The sequence below is a fragment of the Ixodes scapularis genome, unplaced genomic scaffold, assembly GCF_016920785.2.
Source record: "Ixodes scapularis isolate PalLabHiFi unplaced genomic scaffold, ASM1692078v2 PGA_scaffold8__174_contigs__length_109621045, whole genome shotgun sequence".
In the NCBI taxonomy this organism is placed as follows: domain Eukaryota; kingdom Metazoa; phylum Arthropoda; class Arachnida; order Ixodida; family Ixodidae; genus Ixodes; species Ixodes scapularis.
In genome coordinates, this window is record NW_024609883.1 from 25,259,115 (window position 1) to 25,283,529 (window position 24,415).

At 42.4% G+C, this 24,415-nt stretch overlaps 1 protein-coding gene across 3 annotated transcripts in view; it reads left to right on the forward strand.

Annotated features, from left to right (window-relative positions):
* Window positions 1-24,415, forward strand: part of LOC8038857 (probable 3',5'-cyclic phosphodiesterase pde-5) — a 263,816-nt gene that overhangs the window by 110,108 nt on the left and 129,293 nt on the right. For all 3 annotated transcript variants that reach the window (XM_040213028.2, XM_040213026.2, XM_040213027.3), the window contains exon 2: window positions 18,700-18,801. In XM_040213028.2, the coding sequence (XP_040068962.1) occupies window positions 18,765-18,801 (37 nt within the window). In that variant the 5' untranslated portion in view covers window positions 18,700-18,764. The remainder of the gene's footprint in view (window positions 1-18,699; window positions 18,802-24,415) is intronic.

Genomic DNA, 24,415 nt, shown 5'->3' on the forward strand with positions numbered 1-24,415 from the left:
AGCGTTGCATTTCTGAAGGAATAAGTGCACCACTAAGGAGGCGTCAAACTGCTGGTGGGTCACTGAAAATAAGAATAAACATAAACATAAGAAGACAAAGAAAGGAAAAAAAAAATAAAAGAAGAATCCCACATGTACGACATATTTACTGTCATGTGCCATTCGATTGTTTGTCTTCTTATGTCGATGTGTTTTAAGAAAACAAAAAAGAGAGTAAGTCGTGAGTCAGCGCTGTGTCTGTGTCCCTTCTTCTACTTGTCGTTCTGTTCGTTTGCGCTGTTTTAAATATATGTTTACTAGCTTTCAGATTGTCTGGTATCTGTAATTCCTTGTAAGAGATTTCTGCGCCCGTACGCTATCATTCAGGCGTCTACCCGTCTGTCTAATGTATGTCTTGCCACTTGGTAAAAGTATTTTTGAACGGCTTATTTGAGACGAGCAATAAACTTGCACTTGTGTCAAACGCTTAGCCCAATGGCGCTTGCCGCAGTGACACTCCGGGTCAAGCATCGTGTTGTGTTGAACACAAGTGCTAGCTTGGAGGCTCATCTACAACAATGATGTTCTTTTTACAGCGATAGCTGTTAGCGGTCCGTCCTCTGGTCTGAAGACGTCGTTAACGTAAACGAAACGTTTTCCCGCTGAATGTCGTGTGGCCTGACGTTCCGGGACCCACTGACAAATACAGCTTCACCGCAAAATCGAGATGAAAATTTACGTGACGTGACCTAGGCACCAATTCAGTTTTCCCGCTATATTTAGCGGGGAAATTGACGTCACGTAACCTACGCACTCGTTCAATTTCGCCGCTAAATTTGGCGGGAAGTTTGATGTCACTGGATTTACAGACAAATTCAGGTTCCCCTCTAAAGTTACCGAAAAAAAACTGAGATCATTTAACCTATGCAAAGATTCAGTTTCTCCGCTATATTTGGAAGGAAAACACGTCACTCCCCTAAATAATTGAATCATCAACAACGTCTCGACGCTGAATCAACGCAACGTTATTTCGATATCAGATCACCGTATGACGCACGATCGGCGCAAAGTCAATCGATCATCATGGTCAGATCGTCGAAGAAGCAGCACAGCTGCCGCTGCCTAAAAGCATCACGTCGTGTGATCGTCGCGCAATTTTTTCGTCTCTTATTCCTCTCCTACTATACAATTGTTTTGAGGTAATAGTATTGCGAAGTAAATAAAAAAAATACTGTTACCGCCGAAGCAGAGATCCCTCTTGGGTGTGTCTCCCTTTGAATTGACTGGCAAAAATTATCATGTGACCATGGTGACTGCCTATGGTGCTATTGCCATAAATATAGTTGTGAGTCTGGCTACATATATGAATGCACAAAGATTTACCGACCACAAATCGTATTTTATGCACGATCATTTTGTTAGTTATTAATTAGATACCAATGCATTGCCGTAATTTATTTTACTGCACGACATTTTCTGCCTCGTACCCGTCTCTATTAACTATGATTGGAGTGTTCCAGCCTTCTCCACAGTTTCAAACTGAATCTCAAAATGATCATACCTCTATTTCTTACGTAAAAATCGAGGTTGTACGCATTTCAAGCTTCATGGTTTTGCGTGTAATTTTGTTTTAGTGCGGACGAAAATAGCGCAACATGATTGTAAACCTAGCTGAGACTGGGGCATAGAAGAGAACACAACAGAAGGTAGAAAAAGAGGAGGCAACGTCCTTCTGTTGTATTCTCTTCTATGCCCATGTCTCAGGTTTACAATCATGTTCAACTTACACCAGCTCGCCTGCACTCTATTTTTTTTTTTTTCGAAAATAGCGCGTTTCATCCACCTGCTGCTGTCCCGATGTGGTTTATTCTGTTTTACTAGACAATCTGAGGGTGCGAAAAGAAAAGCAGTGTTATCCACTGATGCCTCGCCACACCTATACCCACCGGTCGATGAAGCCTTGTTTGTCAGGTGTCGCCATAATATGGATCATTTGCGCAACACTAAGACGGCCCCCGCCGCAATCATTGGCCCCGATATCGTGATCGAATCTCCGAGCGCCCTGCCAAACTCTGATGCAGCGCTGGTGCCCAATCGTCCGGTGGTTAGGTCGGCCCAAAATAACTCATTTTGCCCACCAGTCGCGCTGACAAGCAGCCGACCGAGGCGCCACCTTCTCTGGGGAAACGCGTCTCACCTACCCCAAAACAAGGGCTACTGTCTGGGAGAATCAGAATGGCGGCTTTAACGAGGGTTCAGACACTGCAATGCGGGTGCGAGCAGAATCAAATATTGTTATCACTTTTGTGTATTTTTGGAAATGGGTGGCCTCAACAGCACTCAACGACGGAAACTCGCAGATAGAATCTATAGCACCCTACAGGAATCTCCAATCGCTGCCAATGCAAAAAAAAAAAAAAAAAAATCTCGGCACAAACACTTGCTCCCGAAATATACCTCTCATATAAAGATCAGAAACGAAATACCAAAAAAGTTAAAAGAGGCAAGCTGAAAGCTAAACAAAGAGGTTTCGTGGCACATACCCTCGGGGCTTGGCTTTCGTCCTGAATTTTGATGGGATAAGTAATTCGGGCTCGAATATAAAACGCTCGTTCTTATTCGCCTTGGAAAGACAAAACGAGACTGAGGCGTAGGGAAATGACGAACCTTTCGGCAGACAGCCATGTCTTAGAGCACGGTTTTATATTTTCCTCAAGAATTAAGGGAATTTTCCCAGCGTAATCTTTATTTCTTTCTGCCGAGCAGTCTGTAGCTGTACTGTGCACTGTCAGAGACTTTCATAGCACTCTGTGGCTTTACTTGCTGTTGCTCTCAATCTCTAGTTATTTTCGTGTATTTGTTTTAATATTGTTGATATTATGTGTTTTTAATTATTCTAATCTAGTTTATGTGGTATTGTTGTGCTTTTTATGCATAAGTGTATTTAAATACAAAATGTTAGTTTCTTACTTTAAAATCGCGGCGAGACATATACTTACAAGGTCTGGGATAACTCGGTTGATTGCATCGAAATATACGAGGGTACATGTAGCAAGTTTACGGGTGTTAATTTTCTGTGTATACTTTGGTTTGTTCTTTTATACAGTTATTTTCACATAGTGCCCTTAGGAAGTCTAGCGATATCGGGACATTCTTCCGCATTTTTTCTCTTTGTTTTAGATTACAGTTTCTCGAGGGAAACACGAGCATTGATGCATTTTAAATATTTGTCGCCTCAGGAGGAATTGTTCATTTCAAGCACCATAGATAATCAGGGCATTCCTAAATTAGTAACAAAAATATATTTAAAATTGGGTTACGCGCGGATTCTTGTTTTTACAACTAAATTACTTAAACAGGTTCACATTTGGCTTATGAATACCAGCCAAGGTACATTTTCCTATTAATAGATAATTTATTTGACAAGTGAAACCAATACAAATTGATGTCTTTATAATTTTAAGTTTCAAAGCTATAATTTCTAGGCATTTGTTGTCTCCCAATTCATAACAACACTGCACATAAAAATAATTAAAATATGGCAACCAACCAATTCCTAAGCATGTAAGGGCTCCTACATGTATAGGAATTGGTTCATTGCCGTATTTTAATTATGGCATTTCCCAACCAGAGAGATTTTTCTCGAATGTTTAGTTTCAAATGTATATACAAATGTCCGCGTCTACTGTGAGCGGACTGAATCTAAGTGTTAATATTTGCTTTCTTACTTTTTTGTTCATTTCGGTATTCTAGGTAAGAGAATCCTCAATCGGTATTCAATCGTGGAGTCAATTCTCTTCTGCTCCAAGTGTCTGCTCTTGAGCGCGGCAATTTCCATTTATGGGCTTCTCCATGGTACGGTGCACAACTACCTAACACGCGCTGTTTTTTTTTTTTTTTTTTTTTTTAAATTTTGGAGTTGCAGGGTTGATGTCGCCGCGAAGCTGGTTTCGTTTGGCTTGGCTGAGACCGTGTCTCATATCAATAACGTTTTTTGAATAGCTCGCATAATATTAAGTGCGTCTGCACTCTTTGAAGATTTATTAAAGGGCCACTGACAACTGGTGCATCGATGTTTTTAATTTTGAAAACAACTGAAAATTATATCTCCGGATCCCCTTAATAATTTTAAGCTTATGAACTGCATATTTGCAGAAAAAAAGTATTTTGGACAAGCCTGATTTGAAATTCCTGCCCGAATATATGACGTAAATGTAGAATTGGTGCACTCCTTTCCTTTTTGAATGGCTTCAAACAGAAAGCGTTGTTTAACTTGCCCTCGTTCTCTCTCATCGATCACGTCAATCACCAGCACTTGCGCCTGCAAATTAACCCGCTTCGCTGTTGGCTTGCCACGTGCACGTTGCAATCCCTCGGGTGCCGTCATGTGAACGCGAATAAAGGTCATGACCTTTCATTGCGTGCAGAGAAGACGTCACTCTAGTTCTATTGTTTTTTACAAGTGTTTTATTTAGTGGGACTCGAACGATTTTTAAATATGTAACCCGGAGGATGACGCGTTGCAGAATTTGATGTGAGACGCAAAGGATAACACAAACTTCTTCGTTCTTTGGCTAATGCTCTCTCTAAGTGTGCGTAAGACCTGCCGGCATCGAGAAAATCAACAACTCGTCCGAGCCTACGCCGACAGTTCTGTTGTCCTGACCCTCTGAACCAGGGGGGGGGGGGGGGGGGGGGGGGAATTACGTTACTTTTACGATGCCCAGTCATAAAAAAGGCGGTGCGGGAGTTCCCCCGGAAACTGCCTGGTTGATGGTAGCTTATAACATTTTCCCTAAGCCGGTAGGTTTTACGCAGTTAGGGAGCCGCCGGACTGACCCTAGCAAAGCGGACAGACTTGGAGTCAGCCGAATCAGCGAGGCTGGGCAGATAATAGGGAAAAATACCATAACGCGGAGCACCAACTTACCTGTTCCTGAGTAAGAGCTCAGGCTTCGTACGATACCGAAGACGAGGTCTGGCCGGGTCTAGGGCTATTTGTCGAAGTACACCTCGACTCGATCGTCTGCTGAAGTTTACTCACCGGGATTGCGGCTGCGCAGTGTTTAAGGTTGGAGAAATCGGTCACCGTAGCCACCCACTGGTGTTTGGATTCAGCCGGAATTGCCGACTTTCCCCCGATTTAAGCCTTACGCTCTATGTAATTAATGTATCTGAAGCATTCTCTCAACCTCTCAAGACGTCGTTGTGCGGCACCCATTGTTTATGAATAAAGGCGCTGAAGTGTGGGAGATGCCCTTTCCGAAGAGTCCCGTTGTGTTCCCTAATTGAAGTCTCAAGACTCCTTGAAATCCGGACCTTCTGGATACATAAATCCCTTTGCACTGGCGCAACGGTAGGGTAACTTTCGAGCGACCGTGGCGTGTGCATTGCCAATAATACCTTAGTCAATATTGTAAATGTCTGAACAGACTGGCAGCTTTCAATATCAATATACAATATTTGAAGTAAAGCAGCTACGATTAACACTTCGAAACAAACAGCTCCTCAGTAACATTATTAGACAAATTAAGTGCCATGAGTGGAGTTTTTTATGAGTCAGCGCGAATAAAGGGAAGCTTCAGAGATTACGCAAACGTCAGAGTGGTGAAGTTTTTTACGTCTGTCGCATTCAAATGTATTAGTAGCTTCGGAAACAGCAGCACGAAACTAACTAGGCTCTGAGATGAGGTAGTGGCTCTCAGTATATACACTCTTCTCCTAACTTTCACGAGCCAAGTAACTGTAACTGACATTAGGCAGCTCCCTGTAAATTGATCCCCACGACGTGATTGTATGGATGGAGCGCGCTTTATATTCAGAAGTTTCGATTTGCAACTTCTTGCAGCGGTCGACAGACGATAAATCGACAAGCAGGTGCTCCAAATGACCCACCGCCTTTCAGCGCACTCGGCCACTCAGCTTTCTCATCGTTCGCACATAAAATTCAGCAGAATAACCTCGGTATTAGAACCCACCGAAAAAAAAAAAACGCATCTCCCCGTGGTGAATTATGTTGATTGTGGCGAAGCTCTGATGGTGCTTGTCTGCGTAGATGGTGAGCCGCAGCATGCCGAGCCTTTCGTTCGTTTTCATCCATGTCAGAAAGAGAATGTGTGGTATGGAGCTTGGTTATACACGCATTTGAACATTTGACCGCAGCGTGACATGAATGAAAACGAACGAAAGGCTCGGCATGCTGCGGCTCAGCGTCTACGCAGACAAGCACCACCAGAGCTTCGCCCCAATCAACATCATTTCCCACGTTGGAGATGCGGTTCTTTTTTTTGCCCTACACGAGCACGGGAGCACGTGCTCACGTGCTCGTGAGCACGTGAGCTCACGAGCAGGAGCACGTGCATCCGACGGCGGACCACGGTGTACCGCGGACAGACATACGGACATGGCCCAAGGAGCTTCGCCCGCCAAAAAAATTGCGTGGGCACGTAGCATAACCATAATTCCCAGTGTTAGGAAAGAGCGTAGGAGGGGGTTGGGGGAGAAAGCCTACAGGAGAGGTTGCATTGCGGAAACAATATTTCGTATCACCATAACTCGGCAAAGTAGGAATACTACAACAGGCTAGAGCCAATAGGAGAGACAGAGAGAAGCAAGCGACAGCTCTACGTAAAGCCGGGGTCACACTGCTTATACATCCTACAAAAGACAGTCCGCAGACATCAGTCACCACGATGCCTGTGAGGTTCTGATGCCGCGCGGTTCGAATGCGACGTGCCAAGTTTATCTTTGAAATGGTTGTCATGCGGCATTCGAAGTTCAAATTCGTGGTGACTTGTGTTCGAATCTTTTTGCAGTCTGTCCTTTGTATGATGAATAAACAGGGTGACCCCTGCTCAAGAAAAAAACACTTTGAGTAGGCGTTGTCACGTGCCTCGTTTTGATGTGCTGATTGGCCCACTAGGGCCGTGGCCTTTGTCATTTGCCAAGTTAGGAAGGCACGGAGCATGGCCTAATGACGTCATGCCAACCTCCTCCCCCTCCTCCCCCCTCCTCCCCCCCCCCTCTCTTAACGCTGTTAGCACAGACGCCAAGCGCCCATATTGAAAGTGAAAAGGAAAAAAGCCAGGAGACGGCCGCGTCACTAACACATCCAAGCCCTGGGGCTTTATGCTTCAATGTCAGCGGCAAAGTGCGTTTCCAATTTTGGTAAAAAAAAAAACAAAAAAAAAAACATCATTTTTTGTTTTATGTCTTTATTGCTGCGGACACGCAAATTGCGATGCCTCTAAATTTCTGAAAAATGTATTTGCCAACTGCGTCCTCTGAAAGAGAGCCGAGGGAGAGCACGGTTTGGTGGGGAGGGCGCGGATCCTTTTCCGGGACTTTCGAAGAAGTATGCTGTTCCTCTGCGGGATCCGACTTCTGGCCGTCAAGCAAGTCATTGACTGGATGGCAGGGAAGCGTTTCAGTTGATTCGTGGTAATAAAAACCTGAGACTCAGGAACACAGAAGGGGACGAACGCAACGCAACGTCTCAATCCGTCCCCTTCTGTGTCCCTGTGTCTCGGGTTTTTATTACCATGAATCATCACCAGCTCGCTCGTTTTTAAGTATTATTGCAGATTCAGTTGCCTGGCCCCCAGCGCGAGCCACCTATTTTCAATAACGCTTGGCCGTGTCCTGAGCCTCCAGCGTGCAGGCGGATCATACTATGGAGAAAAGCAGAAAGCGGGTTCTGGAGGCCGGGCGTTGGTCTCACCTGTCAGTGACTATAGACCCTTTCTTTTTAAATGCCATCGCGCGGTGCTCCAGTATTTGACGTACCAGCAAACTTCAGGTTTATAGAAATATAGAAAAAAGTCCACGTAATCACAACTGCTTGGAACGTCGATGAAACATTGAACCACCAATGCTCTAGGCGAATTCTAAAAGCCCCAAGAAGCTCGAGATCTGTTCAAAGTTTCCGAATATTCTTGTAATCCAACCTATCTCCTCCGAGACGTTAAACCGTACAGCCGAAGGCAGAATACACTGAAAGAACACAGAATGCACAGAAAGCCGAAGGCACTCTCTATATCTCCAACTTCGTTGTCCGCGTAGCCAGGACTGGTCACATCTGCGAGTTCGACAGGCTTGCAAAGACGGAGTGACCGGAAGTCGCTTTGGACGCGAGCAGCGTTTTATGTTTGTAAACAGTAAAATGTTCTGTATGCTGTAGCAACGTTGGAGGTGTGCGCTCAAGGTGCTGTGGTTAGCGTGGATTGTAATAGCGCAGTAATGTGGCAGTGGCATGGACGATTCGGGATTAGGAGCGGAAGTCACTGTTTTTAGGCTCTCATCGTCAAACTTCCGGGAAGCGTGAATGCACTAGCATAAATGGGGTCTCTGCGACGTGGGACAGGCGGATCAGTGCGTACAAGTGAAATTTGTAAAATGCATCTCCATCTTCAGAACTAGCCAAACATGTCGCCGAATGTAATGCGTGCTCGTCATTAAGGGTAGAAACTTCAATCCTGTGTACAGGACGTGCTTCTTTGAAAAGAATCTGTAAAAATATCCATAAGTATAAGGGACCACGAAAATTGTGAAAGACTGCCATCCATAACTTTGAATGAACGTGTAAAAGTGTCTTTTGTTGTGAGTTCTTTTTTTTTTTTTTTTTTTTTTTTGTCGTTGTTGTTGGTCGTTTTGAAGGATGAGTGCTCCGCAGGGGGTGGGTAGAGAGATTGGTTTCTTAAAACTTAGGTTTGGCCAAGTTGGTTCATACTAATCAAAGTTTAAAAAGCGTGAAAAAATGATAACGCAGAAGAAACGAAGATAACAGAACTGCCGCTAGCTTTCAACAGATTTTTATTTGAATTCATTATCACATATATACACACGCTCCTCTGCCCGACCAGCATCAACAACCAATCACCACTTCTACAAACAGTTGAGAGTTAGCGCCTGTCCTCTTGCCTTCGTTCATTGTACGTCCTTGTTTTGGTCGCGCCTTTTGAACTTTTTAATTAGATTGCTTTATCTCGCGCGGTTCACATAGGCTCGACCGGGATTATCATGTCGGGTCGCTCGGCGGCGGGTGTCTGATTTCGATGCGGTGTCTAGGTTGGAGGTCAGTCTGTCTGGCTGACTTCTGTGAAACCAATAGTTCTAGTGTGTGTAAAAAAGTAACTTTTATATAAGTAGCATAACAGAGATGGGAATTATATTTCGGTATTTATATATAACCCCCACAACTATCGATAGCTTATTACTTATCTGTTGCACAGTTTCGTCCCTACGCATGCATTTATTAAATATTATTCCTAGTACTTTTATATTTTGCACTATATCATTTTCTACTATGTCTATCAGGATAGTCATGTAGGTACATTTGGTATTACATGATCTGAATAAAACGGCTTTAGTTTTCTTTACATTTATTTTTAAGAAGTTCGATATAATCTAAGCATTGAGCCTATCAAGATATTAATTTGCTCTGTGTGCAGTTTGTGTCGTCTTACCCTTTATTTTATTTTCCCCGTGCCTGAGGGTTTAGATTATGATGTTTCCTTACCAGTTGGCCTGCACTTTTTCGCTTGTTGCAAAGCTTTGTCTGTCACATGTTTTATGCTAGCATTTACATATCAGGCGCGTTGGCCCTAATTTAGTTGGATACCTCATTAAGTTCATGATATTGTATATCTATTAACAGGTGATTTATGTCGGGCCATAACGTTCTTAGGGCTCATTCATATTATAAGTGCGTTTTGTATCCCACAAGCAATATGTTGGTTATCACGCTGCTGTTAGGCGAGTCTTACAAATCAAACAGAAATGTGCTGCAGTTTAATGGATTTAATTTTGTCTAATCTATATTATATAGTTCACACATTATTCGAACTTTTTTCTCCTTTGTTCAAGATATGTTTTTCAGCCAAATTGCAATAAAAATATAAAAAAAAACGGAGCGCGTGGTTGTGCAACACGAGCTTGGTTGCAAGTGTGGAGTGCTGGATGCCTTTTGCGGGCTAGCTCGTAACCGAGATTGGACAGGCGTGCTGCATTCTGGAGCGCCTCATGTTCAACGAGGGAAAACACAAGGCCCAGCACTGATGTGCCCAGAGTATGCCCCACCCCTTGTAGGAGATATGGGAAATCCAGTTCGCTGCTACCGAGGAGGTGGACCGAGACGGTGCGAGTGCGGCTGGCAAGAGTTTCAACGCGTGTTGTGCTGCGCGTTGTGTAGAGATCGATGAAACTCCATGAATAGACTTTCGTGTTTTCGGAGCTTGCTTTTGGTAAACCTCCGTGGGTGTTCTCCAGAGTTCTTTAATCTTTTGCATACGTTTTTTTCAAGTTTACCTCGATTAATTTTTTTTTCTCTTCCGCGTTTATTAGGGTTTGGATTTGATAAACTTTTTTTTAATTTTCCTGAATTTCGAATAACGATAAATAAATGCGTGCACAAACTTAAAGAATAGGCCAGTTAATTAAGGGCAAACTTTACATGAAAATATACCATGCAGATTCCTTAACGCTACCTGAAGTAGATGGATGGTATCGTAATAAATGTACGCGCACTTGACAAGGTTTGCGTTCCTAAGCCCCTTCCTACCTTTCCAAAAGATACATAACTCCCGTTCAGCCTCAGGGTGCAGTGCGAGGGCAATGGCCACTGCATACGATGCAGTCTTGATTTATACCTTTCACTGTTGTAATAACGGCGCCTCCATTTCTGTGTCAGATTCCAGGAACCTGAAGAGAAGCTTGCACAATACACACGCTTATACGAGTTTCTCTCTTGACCTCGAAATACAGCAGCGCTGACCCTTTGTTCCCAACGAATGTGACAATAAGCCCCGTTTAGAAACCGCCCAAGGGTAGAAAGAAAACTCCAACGACCCCCCTGCTTCGCACCACGGGCCTGGCGATCTGGAGACTAGAGGAATAAAAATCGTCCAGGCAGTAATCCTTCTCTTTTTTTGCTAAAGTACTTATGAATAATGTAAGTTTCACAAATAAATCTAGACCAAATTTGTTTAATGCGTTTTTATACTTTTTCATAATTTAATACAGGAATTTTGTGGCGCAACTTTCTACATTTAATGAAATCGAGAAAATATCACGCAAATCTTGCTTTTTAAAATGCTATATTTTTTTAGCGTCAGTGACTAAGAAAAGATTAATTTTTTTACCAAGAAAAACGCATAAAAGATTAACCGCGCTGCGATGAACCCCGGATCTTACTGTTTAATTTGTGGGCAATTATGGGTGATGAGAGATGATAGTACGCTGTCTTTTGAGTGGTAGCTTTACATAGAATCCCCCAAAACTCCCCTGGCCTCAAAGTCCAAGAGCGATCGCAAGGTCCTCGTCCGGCATTGGAGGTCACCTAGTGAGTCTGTTCAGTTCATGAATCTCTTAAATCTTTCTTCCAGGGGTAATTTTTCGATGGCTTCCTTGCGATCTGCAGGTCTGAAGAAAAAATGGCTGTTTTTAGGCATAAGTTAAATAAATGTGTAAGAGCAACAGAAATAAACTGTATAATATGTCTCAGGGGGAGAACTTTAACGCTGTTGACGTTACAGGAGGTGCTGTTCGATAACTCAGAGAATGCAGATATAATTTTTTTTTCATTAACTGGATCAAAAGCACTGTGAACGGACAACTTGTAATAAAAATATCGGCTTAACCAAAAAGTACGTTGGGAATTTTATTGAGTATATTCTTGTCTTATGTTGGCTTTCAGTTTGTTTTGCATAAAGTTATCAAAGTTTCTTCCATAGAGTATCAGGACTATTCAGCGAGGACTCAAGATAGGTCTTAAAATAACTCCCTCTTGCATTTTCTTTATCAGTATTTCACCATTTCTATATTTCTTAAACTGTTCTAAAATGGCGATATTTTAGTGGTTATAAAAGAAATATGCACTTACTCCTTCCCTTGATACAAGCGTACAGCTCACGCAATATCCACAGTTGTCTTATTCGTTTTGGAGTGTTTTTCTTTTTGAAGGGAAAGTGCTTGTTGTATATAGAACAAAATGTTTTTAAAACTAAATTGTATGCTTTGTCTGCGCTGGTCTTATTGTAGACGTCATTCCATTTTGCAGCGGTCATTCCTGCATGAAACATTTCTAGAACAGTAGCTGTTACACAGTGAATGAGGGGCGAACAAGGATGTTTATGTTTTCATAGCGCTGTCTGACAGAAAACTATATTCCCATGTGTTCACTTAAATCGCGACACGTTAATCCTGACTGCATGAATGAGGTGTCAATGTTAGTAGCGAATAAGTCAACCAGTGTTTCTGAAGATGAAGTTACGGGGGTGAGTACCGTAGTAACAATGGTAAAACCGAAACGCCACAGTAACGCATCGAAATTCACACTGTTTTATGCGATAGACAGCATTTCCATGTTAAGATCCCACTTAATATTACATCATATTTATGGCCGGATATAAAGTTGAGATAGGATTTATGGTATTCAAGGAATGAAGATATGTCACCATTCGGTGGTCTATAGAACACTGATAATACCGTACTGTTATTTAATTATTCCTCAAGCAATTTCAATGAAAGATGATGTATGTAACAAAGCTCTTGGAAGAGTTCGCAATCAAATTTCTTATGAACAAGGTTACACACACCTCCACCGCGACACTCATTAAGGTTAGCAGCAAATGTCAAAACACATGGTTGCTGAAAACTATCAATATCATTTAGCCATGATTCAGGTATCCATTACGATATCGAAAAACAAGCGAGGACTATCAAGTGTAATCTGAAACTCATCGATGTTATAGTTTAAGGATCCCACGTTTAATTGCAAATATTCCAGTACAGAAGAACCGAGTCATTGGTGGGATAATGCATATTTCATGAGGTAACGGATAGCGGTCGTAAGTGGGCGTAACAAATAGTATTGCACACTATCACAAGCAAGAGGCAAGTTTCAGCCTTTGACAAAGTTTGCTAGGTCATGTGGATCACTGATAGGGTGTGCAGGGTCACCTTGCTTTTTGCGGATGAGGGCCTCACCATTCACATGCCAGACAAAGCGGTAGCCGTTATTCTGAGCCCATTATTCAGCGGTCCAGAGCAGGGATCTTGTCCGGCGAGTTTGGTTTTCACATATATATCTGTTCCTGCTGCACTCCTTTAGCAAGGTCCTCTTTTTCAAACACTCGTCCCCCAGTGTTTGGCTTCCAAATCGCACAATAATAGCTGGTACCTAATCTGGTTTTGAGGGGAGCCTTTCCAAGCTTCGACATCTCGATCACTGATCTCGGCTGCGTGCATGAATTCAGCCACTTCGTTGACTTTCGGGAGGAGTTTCTCACGCTTACTGGAAAGTAGGCCGTGAATCTCTACGTTCTTTTTTTTCTGCTGTGCAGCTCAAAGTCGTCTATGCTGGCGCAATTCACCATCAGGCATCGCGCTTTCTTCCCATTCAAGCCTTTTTCGAAATCGTAAAATTTTCTTATCTTGGTTATTACGACGCCTTGAGATTTCATAACAATGGTCGAACATGGTTTGCACTGAGTGTTTGATGTTGATCTCTGAGGGCGCCTTCACCCTTTTATCTTGTTGATATGGAGGCCTTGGGCGACTTGGTGATTCAGGCTGTATAAGAATAGCGCACTAAAAACAAGGGACGTGAGGGAGAAACAAAAAAGACAAACAAAGGGCTGACTTACAAACTCGAATTACACTTAATTAATTCTTCTTTCTCTATATCTATTAAGCTTGAACTGGTACGTGCACTAGATCAGCAAATAGATATATTCATACAAATACAGATGCATACATATAAATAAATAATACAAGGAAAATACTTCCTAAAGATGTCCCGCTAAATTTTCCATCTCCTTTCCTGATAACGCTAAAGAAATGGTACTGACGCAGTGCTGCTTGTGCAGCGTTATTTCTTCTGCTTCAATAATTTAGCTCGTGAGCTGTTGACTGCTCCTAGCTATTGGTTTATTAATACGGAAGCTTGGGCGAGTCGGTGATTCATCTTGAGGTTACAGCGCACAAGACAAGGACAAAACGAGTGACACAAAACACAAGCGCTGACTTACAACTCCTTTGTATTTTTCTTCTTTGTGGGCCTCGCGTTTTGTTCTTGTCAGGTGTGCTGTAACCTCAAGACATCAGTTTAAATATTTTAAGTCAGCTGTGCATCCACAGTCTCGGCAATGTATTCCTAAATGTACGGAAATGTCGCTTGTTATGTTATGTTTATGTTCTCGAAGTGTATCATTTATACATCTTCCTGTTTGGACGGTGTATTGTTTGCGGCAGCAGGTGTCAGGAATAGAATAAGCTACCCTTTCAGTATAAGGAATGAAACGGATCTTATACTTTTTTGACCTCTCTGATTCTTTATGCGAGGTGGGATGGACTTATTTGAAGAAACTAGTTATACCTTCTAACATATTTTGAATTATATATATATATATATAATTATATATATATATATATATATATATATATATATATATATATATATATATATATATATATATATATATATATATATATACCTTTTCTGCTATTTTAGATTATACAGGGTGTTTTTTTGTTTTTTAAGCTTTACAGGTTTGTTATATATATATAAAAGTTGTGAAAGCTGCACTTATGCGGTTTTTGCAGGTGAGTTATACAGCAAGTGGGGCATAGAATAGGAGGCTGATCGTAATGATTAGTTGGCTAAGTAAGTAAATATAGTTAATTAACTTTTTAAGTAATGAAAATAGACATGTGGTTCCAAGTAGAAACTTGCTGAGCGTCGTCGAAAACCACTAAATCAGTAATTTTGAGAAAGACGTTGAGCGCGTGAGAAGCGCAGTTTTTCGCTAAAGTTACCACTCGTGAAGCAGGTACAAGCTAGCGGTTGCGGGTAGGTGCGCGATTTTTCTTTTTCTTATAAGAGCCCAGCCTTGTACCTGCACCACGAGTGGTAACTTTAGCTCTTCTCACGCGCTCGAAGTATTTCTAAAAGGTTACAGATTTTTCAGGGGTTTGGACGACGCTCAGCAAGTTTCTAATTGGAACCATATTGCTGTTTTCATTAATTAAAAAGTTAATTAACAAATTTTACTTAATTAGACAACTGATTGTTACGATTAGCCCCATATACTATGTCTCCTGCCCGTATAACTTACCTGCACAAACCGCATAAGTTTAGCTTTCACGGCTGTCTTAAACAAGTCCGTAAAGCTTAGAAAAATACATTTCTGTCATGTTATGTCGTTTTTTCTCACTTTCTGGCGGCCGGTTCTGGCGTTAAGGTCGCAGGATTTCCCCCTGAGTAGGAGGTATGGTAATAGTCAATCACCGCTTGTGTAAAACACTTTTTGTTGTTGCATAGTGAATGAAGTTTGTCTGACAGAATAATCGACCCCAGGTTCTTTTTATAGCGTGAGCCTTTAGTAACTCCCCTACCATTTGATACTCGCCTCTTCCAATGATCGTGATTTCGCCGAGGATAAAGCGACACCAGCAATCTGTACAGTGGAGGGGTAAGTGGCCTCCAGCCGTCATCCGTGCGGACCAGTCTTGACAGCCTGTCATCTATATAGCGGCTTGTTTGTTCAATGTAGGCTTTTCCGCACTTAAAGGCCGACCTGCAGAATTGTCCTCTGCCGGGCAGAAAACCGGTTTCCAGTTTCCTTCTCTCCATTCCCCCTCGCACTCTTATCTCCTCATCTCTTAACAGGACCGGGTCTCTGAGCTACTCCCCGCAGAAATGAGGAGGGTTTCTCACACTTTTCTTCGTACGGCTTAAATACGGCTTAAAGACTTCTCGTCAGTCTTTAAGCCGTATTTTGTGAATACCGTCAACCGACGCACTCTGCATATTCATTTTTGTGTTTAACAGAACAAAGGGTTATGTTCTCGCTCGAGTTCGCCACTCTCGAATGCAGTTCTGCCAGCTTACAAACAGCGGGAAAAACAATAGTAATATTGTACCGCTGATCCACTTTTTTATTGTCAGAGATCGCTTTTGTCAGATTGAGGGATATAACAACAGTATATGTAATAAATAAGTGGCACAGCGGTGCTATGTCCCCATTGTACCTATTCTCTGCTCCCTGCAAAATGGAACGACCGTGTTCTCAGGTGGCTGACCAGATCGGGAATAGTTCCTTTGTTCCGTTAAACTCAAAAGTCAACATGAGCGTTTCTAAACGCCAACACCTTCGCTAGAGTGTCTGCAACTTTACGATTTAGTTGACTAAATAGGGTGCTTGAGGAAGAGATGATAATGCTACAAATAAGATGACACTGAAAAGGAATAAAATGGTTCATCTGAGATGACATTATGGGCCGTGATAGACGTCAGATTATAAAGTGATGGGTAATTAAATGAGTACCAAAAACATTCCCCATTAGTCTTACAAGTATTCGCCCCAGCTGGCATATTCCCATTATAGACTTCTTGCCCGTCGTCTAAAATATGCCATAGCGAGAGTATAAATTCGGACAAAAATATTTACTCCGCGTTTTTATTTGGCAAATTTAAACCGCGAGGAAACTGAAATGCCGCAAGTAAAACTCTAGTTAGACGGACACGCTTGGCTGGCATTATGGTTAACCTCCTATTTGCCACATTATGCTGTGCGACAACGGTTTGTGCCGATACAGTGCATGTGTATTGCCTGTGAGAGCTTTGAGAGTGTAGGAATAAATAAATAAATAAATAGCTATGGGCGCTCGTGCGCTGAATTATCTTGACCACCCATCAGGGCTGTGCACGCACACTCTTCACTTCTCCTGTAATTGATATCCGAGAATATTCTGTTTATAATGTGGATGAGAGCAGTTGTAGTTAAGGTTGCCCGAGTAACTAATGCATAAGGGGAAAAAAAAAGAAACGACGGAAGTATTACCAGGAAGCAGGATTAACCTCCGCGGCTGGTGCGGTTAGCGAGACATCGCGAGGCGATATGACAGATCTGTGCCGTCTGACGCGCAAAGTGTGGCGCTTTTCTTTTTTATTACTTTTCACATGCAAGGTAGACTCGAGGCAGCCTCACTGGCAAAAATTGATCAGTGGCCGAGTGTTTTTACGCACCGCAGCTCGGAGCACGTGGAGCGAAAGCTCGAGGTACAAAACTAAAGCAGACCTGGGTTCAACCCCCCCTCGCCCGTTTCAATCCGGATGAGCATCGTAGCGGCGCAAGGTCGTACTGCGTGGTGCGCAAAGGTGTCAGTAATGAACTTACTGTAATTGAATTACACTAATTAGATTACTTTTGAGAGTAATGTGTAATGTATCTCATTACTTTTTGATGCAGGTAATTTAGTAGTGTAATGAATTACCCTACTGGCGGTAATTGTAAATAAAATCGTAATTTGTTTTTTATATTTCAGGCATGTTTTTTTTTTCTCTTTGCCCGGAAATGAACAAAAAAAAACAGTTCTTACATTTGCAAAAAATGAGGCTTCTTTAAATAATGAAAAAGAAAGGACAAATGCGGTTTTCGTTTGTGGCCGCTGGCTCGTGCGACGGTCGGATTGGGTGCCTTTGTATGCACATAGCTTGAAGTCACCCTAGGTCGGACTAGAGGGTCGTGCCACCTAAATCCTGCTGGGTTTGTGTTGCGGCAACCAAGAATAGGCTTCCCCAAGCATAGCTTTTGTCCCCCTTCAAGATTATTTTGCCCCGAGGTTCACACAAAGAAAGCACAGCCCGCTGGAATAATCAATAGCAAGGCAATGCGAACCCGGACGCATCCGGCGATCGACAGCGTGCGCAGCAGGTATTTCGCAAAAAACGTGGACCCACAACACAGACACACCCAAAGTCAGTCGGTTCGATTTGGGAGGGCGTGTTGGTTCGCCTTGTCTGTCTTTGCTTTTACCCACTGTCTTGATGTGGGGTTGAAGGTTGTTACTTTGCAAATGCAGAGCAGAGTGCGTTGTTTCTTTTTGTGTAGCTCCTCCTTTAAAATATGTGAAACAGTAATTTGAAAGTAATTGCATTACTTTTATTGTGTAATTGGTAATTGCAATTCATTACTTTCGTGTAGGGGTAATTTGTGATGTAATTTAATTACACTTCAGTCGTTTTTACAAGCGCAATTAGTAACGTAACTGAATCACAAAAATGAGTAATTTGGCCACCTTTGGTAGTGCGCCTAAAAGAGCTCAGGCGAGCAGTCTTACTGCACTGGCTACATTTCTCATCTACAGCGAAACCGCAGGCGCTCATTGGGGCTGCCTTCCATCTGTATAAACATACACACAACGCAAGTAGCTTCTACAGCTTTACTTCTCTATTAAATAGGCGGAGATTAATTTCGTCTTCTGACTGATAATAACTGTTATCATGTGTATTTGGACGCCACTAAGTAGCAATTTATATATTTGGAAATAAGGATAACTTTTGTTAAAGATTATTAGTGCAGTGTAGGCATTGAGCTGCCTAATCACCGCATGTCATTCATGCACCAATGTCCGCCGCGATCGACTGCCTAGATATATATTTACTTTATTTCGAGTATTCCTGTTTTTATCCTGAGTCTTTAGTGAAACACCTTCTATATGTGGTTGTTGCGAGTGGGCGCAACATCTGGCTAATGTAGTACTATCTGCTTCCTTATACGATGCTGTTATTTTCGTTCGATTCTAGTGTGAGTCGAGTGTGAGTGTATTTTTGCGTGTGTTTGGATTATGAGTAACTGTCTACCTGTGCGCTGGCTCGTAATTGTGCCTTACCAACTCGCCCAACCTGCACTATTAACAGGTGCGAATATTCCTGTGCAGGTCGTGCACACAGCAGACGTGCCCGGAGCCGCAGCCCCCTGGTGACAACGCCGGAACTCCGTGCGATGCGGAGCTGTTCCCAGAGCTGTTTCCGCGATACCAGTGAGATGAATTGCGCAGGCATTCAAGTTTCCTGTTTGCGTTTTTGTTGGGGTCCAATTTTGGATGGAGCTGAACTAGAGCGCCCCGTAAAGTCCAGCGCGTGATGCCGACAGCCCCCGAATAGATGGGAGTGCTGGACTTAGTACGTAACCTTCGGAGGCCAGTGCGGAGCACACACTGCCCACGAGCCTCAGTCTTCTCCCGGTTGTTTATTATAAAACATTAAAAAAATAATGCGGAAAGAACTGGGATAAAAGGAGGAGAGATGTGTTAACTCAGTGAGAGTTCGAGCGCATGCAGCACTCGTGCGTGTTTAATGAGGTCCTCGCGCTGGCCTCCGCTAATAGACCCTCTTAAAAGAAAGCATGATCTAATAGCTGCTGCACCAACTATCCGAGTCTGCCTTTGTTCGGGAAGGTACTCTGAGCACGCATTGGGCACGAGGGTGGCGTCGGCATTCGGCCAAGACTCGGCATCCAATCACACGCTTCGGTTCCAAGAAATTGGTTTCGCCAATGTTGCCCGATAAACTCTTGTTCTTGGTCGCGGTTTGCTGAGTTTCGCAGTCGGGTGAGTACAGATAAGGACGGCCATGGGGCTGTCATGTCTACATCTTCTTTTCAAAGACATTTTTATATCAAATAGCAAAACATGCCCCCCCTTTGGAAATATATTTTCCTTACTTTTGAAAAGTTATTTCTTTTGTTTTCGCCAAAACAAGAGGCTTCGGAAAGGAGGTAGAAGAACAGTTTTCTTTATTGCGCGTAGACGCTAGCTCGAGGGACATAGTAATCAACCATCTACAGCGTAATTATTTTTACGCATAAATTACACCAACTAGTGTATGTGAATTTGTTAAAATTAATTTATCGGAGTTTTTATACGTAACTAATATAAAAAGACAATTTGTTAAATTTAATTTATTGAAGTTTGTATATATCACTAAAATAAAATGACAAACTTAGACTCTTCCGCAACTATTTTATATTTAAGCATCTTACGGTGATTTTAGCGTATTTTCTTATTTGTTATAAGGGGGTGGACTGGGCCAGTTGGTTGACGTTATGCATGATATGAAAAAGAGCTGAGGAAACGCGGACTACGAAAAAGAACAAACACGACGGAACAATACAGCATTGTCCTGTCGTGTTTGTCCTTTTTTCCTAGTCCGCCTTTTCTGAGCTGTTTTCCTCATTTTTTTTCTTATTTGTTTACTCTTTATATTATTTACATAAAAAACCTGCAGCACCGAAGCTGCATCATTATACCGGGCAGAGCCCATGTATAAAACAACGCTAAAAAAAACCTTAACACTGGAATATACAGCGGGGGCTGCCAATAAGTAAAATACGTAAACGTTGAGCATAGATAGCGACATTAAGAATCAAGACCTCTTCCTGGTACAAGTGGTCCCACGTCCTCATGAATAAAAGCAAACTTGGTTCACAAATAAAATTCAGTAATTGTGAGTGGAACAAATGAAATGTATTATAATCCATCCGACAACAAAAGGACTCTCTTGTATTTCTTGAAAGACCTTCATCATTTGAAATATAATTGGACAATTGTATGTATAGTTGCTTTGTCAATGCCTGTCAAATCATTAAAAATTGCGAACAAGAACCTCAGTCGAAAATCTTTGCGTCTTAAAAATAATGGTTCCGTACCAAGTAAACGTTCAGTCTCGCCTACGCTATGCTTCTGTTTTATTTTCCTGTTAAACATTTCGCGTACGGTTTTGAAGTTATTCCAACTTATTGAAGTTTTCCCATATACTAGAGTTAAATCTTTAACCTGAAACTTGTGTACGGAGGTTTTAATTTTTTTTATTAATTTTTATAAAAGAAAGTTGGTGTTCGACTATTATAAGTGTTTTACGGCCATAACTGTTACGGGCTGTTACAGCTGGAAATTATGTCCACTGATGATGTAGCAGTAGTAGTAGTAGTAGTTATCTCTAGTAGTTGTTGATATTGTGGTTGGCGATGTAAAGCGATGTTGCCTAATCCTTCAAAAAATAAGAATCACCCCCGCCTCTTTTGAATCGAGCCCGTGTCCGCTGCGTGTAAAACGTTCGCTTTATCACTAAGCCGCACCACAATTTATTTATTGCATTGAATTATATAGCCACGCCGCAGCATTAATAACACGCTTTAAACTTTGGGGTTTTGTAGTACCCAATTCCCACTGCACGGGCTCTTTGAAAGGAAAAAAAAGAAAAAACAAGTTGTCTATCGAAGCAAAAAAAAAAAAAAACATTGCAGGAGGAGGCTTAAGCTTCCCTATTAAGAGTGGAACGCGAGAGCTGAATAAAAAAACCCGCTCGTTCCAAGCCACCCAAGGGTGCCTGCGTGGCCTGCAATAAAGAAACAAAGAAGTCTCTGCTTGGCCCAGTCGGTAGCTTGTCTGCCTTGCAATCGAAGGGCCATGGGCTCGTGTCTCACCCACCCAAAAATTTCTCAAACATTCATTTAAGGGAAATGAATTACTTTATATGGTGACAACATCTGAGACACGCGCGGGGTCATGTGGCTATGACGTTATGACCCTATCAGCCAATCCTGGATTTTCCCGTTCGCCCCCGACGCCGACACCGGCTATTCTGCAATAGGAGCTCTTTACAAGGATACTGCAATGAAATTTCGGCAATTATTTGTTTGTCTATACATCTCGAAGAGAGCATATCACAATGAACATATCAGTCTCTTGTTGAAAGACACGAAAAAGAATTTGAAAACGTATTAAACGATTAGCAAATGGCACCTGGTGGGTGTTGCTAAAGTCCCGTTTGTAATGCCAGTCTAGGAACCTTGACAGGTAGGGCCGGTGCCTGTCTCACTTAGAGCTATGCATTTCTTGAACCTGACGTCCCCCTGACAGCTCTCCGGCCACCACGAGGGAAGATGGGAAGGCGGAACTTGCCTTTCACCGGGACTCTCTTGTGTGTCCCAGACTTGCACTGACGTCGCTAGTGTCCCTCCACAAGAATGTGGAAGATTTACCCGTCACTCAAAATTCGTACAAAAGCAGCTTACCGCAGCCGTTGCAGGGTTTTATGTCTCAACGACTGGTGGCACTCGAGCACCGCATCTACTTGCCGTTATTGGTCGCATTGAAGCCCAGACACCATAGACCATTCTGCAAAAATCTGAGTGTTATTTTTTTATTAGTGATGGTGACCGATTTTACCCATAACGAGTAACGACTGAACGTTGTGGCGCGTTCGGTCTTGAGGGAGTTGTACTTGGTTGATTTGCGCCGCACTGCATTACCTTCTCCGGGTAGTACCTTAATGGGGGTATTGTGCCGACCAATTGGTTCGATTATTTCTCTAGACATCACTATTTTCTGTTTCCAAGTAGGATGGACTATAGCGGACGTTACGAACCACCTCAACCAACGGAAAGTTGTGCTGCGCTCCCACTCGAATGTCATGTGACACTGACACGGCATTGGAATGGCTTTCATGACTCGTAGCGCCCTGTGTGGTCCACTTCGGTGTACAATAACGTATAGGAACCGGCGACGTTAGGGGATCTTACACCCCGACCGATGGCAGGCGTGGATGGAACGAAAGCAGGTCGTGTCTTAAAAAAATAAAAGTAAAATGACGAGTAAGTGGAAAGTTACGTAGCGTCACTGAACCAGAATGGTGGCGCCGCGCAAGGATGCCTCTGGTGTGTGTAACACCACTGCAGGTCGGGTGATGTTTCGACTGAGCAGCTGAAGGCTGAAATAACATAACACCGTGGAGTTGGGTGATTTCAGATAAGATTGAACAGTGGGTAAATGGTTGACACTTTTCATTTTCTCGATATGTTTACGTCAGTGCCTTATTCGTAGTAAAACGAATCCAAAAATATTCTGTCATAGAAAAACAGGAAATCTTCGGATAGAAAGAGTCGTAGACCATGAAGAGCTAGGTGGTCACTCGCATTTAAGTGCGCCAGACTTGTACACGTTGCTACAAAAAATAACGAATTACATTTACAATTACTTAAGGCTCAATTGTAACTCAATAGAGTTACATTGTAACTTATTATAGTTATAATTACCCTTCTATAAAAGTAAGGGACCGTTACCTTCTATCTTATGTCCTAGGATGAGACACAAACACATAAGTGTAATTTATTCACTCGTGCACAACAGCTCACAAATTAACGAGACTGAATCACTCTAAAGTGATTCGACCATGCTTTGCCAGAAGTAACCTAATTAAAAAATCTTTTTTTTCCCAACACATTGGAACTATGGAATCGCTTGCCGACATTAAACGTTGAAAGCGTAGATGGGAATACATTTGAGCGTCGTGATTCGTCACGTCTGATGTAACCGCCTCATGCCTTGGATATTCTTAATCCTGGAGGCCAAAGGAAGATTATTTAGGTTCTTGTTTTTTCATAAAATACAGAACAGCTTCAGTTTTCCATAAAACAACCAGAAATACAACTCTCTATCCTTTTAGTTTATTTATTCTTACAACTTTTGTACTTGACTTTTATTCAGCTTGAAATTGGGGAACCATCGCCTGTCTTCATCACAGTCGCAATGCTTAGGTGAATGATACATGAGTGATATACCGCCTATAAATGGATGATATACGGCCTCGTCCAAAAGCAAACAATAAGAGCACATTAGGCTAGTGGCTAGTTAGCCGCTAGCGGCTACGGAAATTTGCTTAGATTCGTCGCAGGTTTCGGCCTGAAATACAGCCAAGTTTAACATCGTTCACCGATTGATAAAGAGGATGTAACTAAAGCAATTCCACTTTGCAATGTTAATAAAGGTACATAGTATTCGGTACGACCCTAAAAACCAAAGTGTTTCATGTTATTTTCTGGCCAAGAGTCAAAATTACACGCTCGTTTTCGTATGCACAGGAGCACCGCCAAAGTAGACTGGCTGCTGTTTGACTCAATTTGCTTCCCGGAAGTCGCATAGGCGCAGGCCCCAGTTGAACCTCCAGCGTACATTAGAATAACTCTATGTTCTGACGTCATCACGCGCCCTCGTGACCTCTTCTTCCTGTGTTTCTCGTCGCATAGGCGGGAGCTTCGTTATTACCTCGTTTTTCCTCAGATTTGTGCCCGCTACTTAAACGGTTCAATTCGATTCCAATTACAAATTACTTTCGCTGAAAAGTAACGGATTACTTTACTCGTTATGTTAGACATTACTTTCGCGTTAAGCTTCCCGTACTTATCAAGAAAACAATAGAAACAATTTTGATGTTATTAAAAAATGTTCAGCAGCACTACTTTCGATTTCTCATAAGCCCGCATTATGGTTGTCCTTCGTAAAAATAAAATATTGTACTTGAGAGGAAGAATGTAGGTGCACTGGGCTCACCTGTAAGCTGACGAGGCAGCGAAAGCTGCAACCAGAGCCGCCATCCAGTTAGCTTACAGCAAACGGAAATGATTCGTTGTATTCTGGAGACAAAGCTAGCGGTGCGCATGCTTAGTAACTGCGTCTATCTCCGCCAAAAAAAAAAAAAAAAAAAAATCAAGAAGACAACGCCTCCTGGCGTTGTCTCCTTGATCCTTGTTTTTCGCATACTTGTACATGCCTTGCACGTTTTCCTAGTTGTTGTAATAATCTGTCTTACGAAAAA